Source organism: Verticillium alfalfae, genomic scaffold, assembly GCF_000150825.1.
Source record: "Verticillium alfalfae VaMs.102 supercont1.4 genomic scaffold, whole genome shotgun sequence".
Taxonomy (NCBI): Eukaryota; Fungi; Ascomycota; class Sordariomycetes; order Glomerellales; family Plectosphaerellaceae; genus Verticillium; species Verticillium alfalfae.
The window spans coordinates 2,164,050-2,170,312 of record NW_003315035.1 but is presented as its reverse complement, the minus strand read 5'-3'; the positions used below and the strand labels follow the sequence as shown (position 1 = coordinate 2,170,312).

Sequence of the window (6,263 nt, the reverse complement as noted above, 5' to 3'; positions counted from 1 at the left end):
TACCCCAAGGCATTCGTCGCCAGAAGAACGAACACCCTCCACTCTCGCTGGAAGACAGCGCACACAAGAGGTGCACATTGCGCGGTCTGCCATTCATTTACACAAGCATCGACGGGCGCAGAGCAGGATCGACCCCGCCATTCTCAACTGCAGTATCAGAAGCATCTCGCCCTCACCTTGGGCCTCGCCGACATGGACGCGAGCAACCAACATCTGCGTCGCCGCTCCTCCGCCGCCGACCGAACAACATCTCCCGCTCCTGTCACCCCATGGCGGATCTCGATGCACACCTGGTGGCATGCACCTCGACGCCCTCACTGCCACCACGCCCGAGTCAAATGACAAGATCAGCCTCGGAGCTGTCGCGGGGCAGTTCGTCCGACATGGACGCCGAGGCCATGCCACCCCCACCGCCGCCTGCGGACGACTACTGCGTCGGTCGTTCGTCGCGGTCAACATCGAATGCGTCACGCAACGCCCATCGCCTCTCGCTGACACTTCCCATTGCCCTCCCCACCAGTGATCCGTCTCGTCCGCCCTCGACCATCCTGTCTTCCTACCCCGCGACGCCGATAGACTCGGCTCTCGCCTCTCCAGTCGATGCCAACGACTTCATCATTGCGATAGCAACTCAAGAGAGAAAGGTGCTCGAGCTCAGGGAAGAGCTGGCCCGTGCAGAAGAAGAGCTACTCAAGCTGAAGAAGCACTGGACGACACAAGAGGCACACCAGAAGCGGAACCGGGGCCGCCATATCGAACCACTACGACCTCTGGGACCCCAGCTCAACGGGGGCGCACCCGAGGATCTCTCTGCTGCCCGGCGCAGCGTAGATCTAGACCGGCGTAAAGCGTTCCTTCAGAACCAGAACACGCCCAAGGAACATCGGAGGCGCGTCATGAGAGGCGGCCACACGAGAACATTGTCCTTGCTCTCCCCTGCGAAGACGGATGGTGGGTTCTCCGTGCACGAGGACTCCGATGGCATGACTTCACCCGAGATCCCACCCATTGCCCAGCCCTTTGTCAATCCGGCATTGTCAAAACGCGCATCGTGGCAACCCCGGTCTTATCACCCGAACCAGCAGGGTGTCAAGCAAATAGCCGAGGACTTTAAGTCAGGCCTCTGGAGCTTTGTGGAAGACATTCGCCAGGCGACCGTTGGTGACGAGCCCATCAACGGCCGTAGCCTCCGCCAGAGCACACACGACGCACCGGCTAGAAAGGAAAGGCCGGTTTCGTTTGCTGCCGACCAGGAGACGATCAAGGCGTCGAGCTCCATGCGTCCCCGGGCGGGCCTCGACACGGCCTTTGACGGCCCCGCCGCGGAGACGCCTTCCCGGTCCTCAACATCCCTGGAACGGCCCCTGGCAAAGGCGAAAAACAAGTCGAAGCACTTCTCCTGGACACCACTGTCGTTCGACTCGATCGACGACAATGACTGGTCAAACTGGGAGTCGCCCTCAGTCTCCTCTGCCAAGTCCACACGCTGGAGCGGGTCAACCGTCAGCGGCGGTGAAGGGATAGCGTCCATTCCCGAGAAGGCTGACGAGAATGAGACACCACTGTAAGGAACACCCCGAATCAGACCGAGGGCTGTGAGCATTGTTGACTAAGACGACTCGTGACTAGTAAGAAGAAATCGTCTCGGACAGCCATGGCAATTGACACCAGAGTCGAGCGCTCTACGACGCCGATCCTCTCGCCGACCAAGCTTGAGGAAATTCTGCCAAACGTGGTCAACCGGCTCTCTCCCAGCAACATCAAACGAACGGCTAACATTCTCATGGATGAGTGGGAGAAGAGCCTCACTCCACCCCCTCGCGAGCGAGACACGCCTGTTGAGTCCAAGGAGAATCATGCGTGAGCGGGCACACGTGTGCTTTCACGCTTCCATCATGTATCAATAACGACTGAAGAACACGACGGGTGCACTTGGGAGAGCGACGGTATTTGGTCACAACAGAAACAAGAAAAGCAAATGGCTGGGCGGCAACCCGGCACCCGACAGGGTCACAACGTACATAGCACGGCAAGGGTGGGCAGAGGCCCTTTCTGAACATATGAAAGCCGAAGACGGGGAGGCTTGGATCAACGGTATCAGTTCAGGACTGGAGAACAGATGAGCGCGAGATGGTTCGGATCTGAGAGGTGGCGTGGAAATGGTGTGCTCTCGGTGTCTCTAGGAGGGTTGCTTGTATGGACGTACAACGCCCTGTAGGATAATGATAATGACGCATGACATGAAGTGTAGGATACGAAATCTTGAGCACCTATGATGGCGAGGGAATCTTGACCTTGAAGGAGGGAAGCGTCCTGGGGAGACGAAACTCGTTGCAGGGGCTTAAAGAGGAAAGGAAGTTTGGTCGGAATTGAACCCCTACCAGCAGAACCAGGGGGGTTCAACCGCCCACACGGCTCCATCTCCGACAGCTGTGGTCGGTTGGTCCACGTACCTCACATCCAAGAACAGCGAGCGACATCACCATCGACGCGACGACACAGCGCCCACGTCTACCGTTCATACCCGTGGTTGCTTGACAGGTATCGCAAGGTGCCACCAGGTGCATGCAGCCCGGGATTTACGCCCCACGTCTCAAGGCGCCGCCCTTCGCTCGTCGACCTTGCTCGTGCGCGAGAAACAGGACCAAGCCAACCCCGCTGTCGCCGTCGTTCGGGCCTACATCATCGCCTCCACCTGCGCCCGCGCCCGCGCCTGCACCTCCTCCACGTTTCGGCGGCTCACCAGCCTCGTCTGCAGCCACAGCCACAGCCACAGCCACAGAGCGAGGTCCAGCCACAGAACCACTGCCAAGTCCGCCCGTGCTCGGTTTGCCTGCGCCTCTCGTCCAGCAGCAGGCTGCCTTGGCCTGGCCCGCTACTGCGGCTGCTGCTGGTGCCGCTACTGTTGCTGTCGCTGCAGCTCTCGACGTAGCTTCTGCTCAACCTCTACCATCATCTCCTCCCAAAACCTTCCGATTCCCACCATCCGCCACTCCGACCCCGAACCTCCCAATCCCCAAGCTCGTGCTTCCCGAAGACATCGAAGCATCCAAAGAACGAGCGCCTTCACCACCGCCCAGCATGGCTCCCGTAAGCTGCGCCCTCCCCCCCCAAAGCCGTCCTGTCTTGGTCTCCATCGCTCTCTCCCAGCTGGGTTCCCCGTGCGGGAGATGATGCTTTGCCCCACCGAGAGGCGTTGACGACATTCGGTGACGGACTTTCGCTGACCAGGCTTCGCGATGCAGAAAGGCAACAAGGGCGGCGAAGATGAGCTCAACTCTGGTAAGAATTGATTGTCCCCGCCTGCATCATGCATCCCTCTTCGTTATTCAATGTCTAACAAATGGCTGCACAGGCAAGATCTTCTCCGTCTCCGGGTTCGTTCCTCAGCTCTCTCCAAACGACCGCCGACCAGCGCGCCGCTGCCCCCCGTTTCGAAACCCCTCACGACTAACCCGAGTGCAGACCCGTCATTGTCGCCGAGGACCTGATCGGTGTTGCTATGTATGAGTTGGTGGGTTGCGATCCAATAAGTCTGTGTGAAATGTTCGTCGTCTCTGACATGTGCATCTAGGTCAAAGTTGGCCACGAGAACCTGGTTGGTGAGGTCATTCGAATTAACGGTGACCAAGCCACGATCCAGGTCTACGAGGAGACCGGCATGTCGCGCTTGTCCCCCTACGACGCTATCTACATCCTGCTGACGAGCGAATAGCTGGTGTCACCGTCGGCGACCCTGTCCTGCGAACCGGAAAGCCCCTGTCCGTCGAGCTGGGCCCTGGTCTTCTGAACGGAATCTACGATGGTATCCAGCGCCCTCTGGCCAAGATTAGCGAGGAGTCCAAGTCCATCTACATTCCCCGCGGTATCGCTCTGCCCGCGCTCGACCGCGAGAAGAAGTGGGACTTCACCCCGACCCTGAAGGTTGGCGATCACATCTCGGGCGGTGACGTCTGGGGTACCGTCTTCGAGAACTCGTTCATCAGCACCCACAGGATTCTGTTCCCGCCTCGCGCCCGCGGTACCATCACCAAGATCGCCGGCAAGGGCAGCTACACCGTCGATGAGAAGATCCTCGAGGTCGAGTTTGACGGCAAGAAGACGGAGTACCCCATGATGCAGGTCTGGCCTGTGCGAGTGCCCCGTCCCTCGACCGAGAGGCTGTCTGCGACCGAGCCCTTCATCGTCGGCCAGCGTGTGCTCGACGCTCTCTACCCCAGTGTGCTTGGTGGCACCGTCGCCATTCCCGGCGCTTTCGGCTGCGGCAAGACGGTCATTTCGCAGTCCGTCTCCAAGTTCTCCAACTCGGACGTCATCGTCTACGTCGGATGCGGTGAGCGTGGCAACGAGATGGCTGAGGTCCTGAAGGATTTCCCCGAGCTCACCATTGACGTCGACGGTCGCAAGGAGCCCATCATGAAGCGCACGACGCTCATCGCCAACACCTCCAACATGCCCGTCGCCGCCCGTGAGGCCTCCATCTACACCGGAATCACTGTCGCCGAATACTTCCGTGACCAGGGTCTCGACGTCGCCATGATGGCTGATTCGTCCTCTCGATGGGCCGAGGCTCTTCGTGAGATTTCCGGTCGTCTCGGAGAGATGCCTGCTGATCAGGGTTTCCCCGCCTACCTCAGTGCCAAGCTCGCCTCTTTCTACGAGCGTGCCGGCCGTATCCAGACACTCGGCTCGCCCGACCGTCTCGGCAGTGTCAGCATTGTCGGCGCCGTCAGCCCGCCTGGTGGTGATTTCTCCGACCCCGTCACGAGTTCTACGCTCGGTATCGTGCAAGTGTTCTGGGGTCTCGACAAGAAGCTCGCGCAGCGCAAGCACTTCCCCTCGATCAACACGTCGCTCAGCTACTCCAAGTACACCAACGTCCTGGACAAGTGGTACGAGAAGGACTACCCTGATTTCCCCCGCCTCCGCGACCGCATCAAGCAGCTCCTTTCCGACTCGGAGGAGCTCGACCAGGTCGTGCAGCTGGTCGGCAAGAGCGCGCTGTCTGACCCCGACAAGATCACGCTCGACATGGCGTCGATCATCAAGGAAGACTTCCTCCAGCAGAACGGCTACTCAGACTACGACCAATTCTGCCCGATCTGGAAGACGGAATGGATGATGAAGCTCATGATGGGCTTCCACGACGAGGCACAGAAGGCCATCGCGCAGGGCCAGAGCTGGGCCAAGGTCCGCGACGCGACGGGCGAGCTGCAGAGCCAGCTGCGTCAGCTCAAGTTCGAGGTTCCCTCGGACGGTGAGGAGCAGATTTGCAAGAAGGTACGTGCCCCCCCCCCTGCGACGAACACCGTGTGTATTGTGCGAGGTGATCATGCTGACCCGCCGTAGTACGAGGGCATCCACCAGCAATTGCTGGACAAGTTTGCCTCGGTCATGGACGAGTAGATGGGCGGCGGTGGCGACAGCGCGTTCAGGCTTCCGAGTCGCGTCGAGCCGTGCCGGGTGTCTGCATTGTAGGTATTCCTCCGGGTTCGATAGAAACGCTCCAGGGCAACGATGCATCGTGTTCTCTTGTTTTCTCCTATAGTTGTCGCGAGTAGGTCTATCGAATTCAGTTTCTTGTAACAGCAAGCTTCGTGACTGCTGTGCAGGTGTGTACAGAGTCGTCGTATATCGCGCAGATGTCTCATGCGCACCCGTCGTCTGAGGTGCTGTCGCGTTGGGCCCTCGCCATTGAACGGTTCAACTGGCATGGCAGCATCGAACAGGCACAACGAAGCCGCCAAACGGATACTATCAACGGATGGTGCCCCCCCTCCTGATCTCACGTCGACCGGTTACTGCCCATGCCTGTCCCGAGCGACAAGCGCCGTTCAAGGTTGTGCACATCACAGAAACATGCGCGAGACCATTACTCTGCTGATGCGTTCGTCTCTTAATTTTGCCGTGTTGCTTGCGAGAAGACGGCCCTGTATTTTCGACAACTGGAGGTGCGGCACGCCCGAGGCGCGCGAGAGAAGCACGTTGCCAGGCCATCTACAAGCTGATGCTGAATACGTCGTCGAAGGAACACAACATCGCGCCGAATACGTCTGCTGCCTGCCATCGACCATTCTCAGTTCAGCCTCTCCTTTTTAGCAGGATGTATACACTAACAAGCCAGTCACGACGATACAAGACAGGGGGCCTACCTCCTGCACGTCTAACCCCCTCGCTGCCAAACCACGAGATGCACCCAGCTAACCTGGTGCTGCCGTTCAACTCCAAGTTCGCCTCGGCCAGCTGGATGGACAACACCGTGG

General features: G+C 59.3%; 2 protein-coding genes across 2 annotated transcripts; both read left to right on the top strand.

Moving 5' to 3' along the window:
* Positions 1-269: 269 nt before the first annotated feature.
* On the top strand, positions 270-1,864 carry VDBG_04133 (conserved hypothetical protein; the record flags this gene model as incomplete). The annotated part of the gene is made up of 2 exons (XM_003006134.1): positions 270-1,564; positions 1,630-1,864. The coding sequence occupies 2 exons, from the start codon at positions 270-272 to the stop codon at positions 1,862-1,864; spliced, it is 1,530 nt and encodes a 509-aa protein (XP_003006180.1).
* Positions 1,865-3,239: 1,375 nt separating this feature from the next.
* VDBG_04132 (vacuolar ATP synthase catalytic subunit A) lies at positions 3,240-5,406 on the top strand (the record flags this gene model as incomplete). Its single annotated transcript, XM_003006133.1, has 6 exons — positions 3,240-3,282; positions 3,356-3,377; positions 3,466-3,514; positions 3,575-3,659; positions 3,716-5,280; positions 5,350-5,406. The coding sequence occupies 6 exons, from the start codon at positions 3,240-3,242 to the stop codon at positions 5,404-5,406; spliced, it is 1,821 nt and encodes a 606-aa protein (XP_003006179.1).
* Between the last annotated feature and the right edge of the window lie 857 nt (positions 5,407-6,263).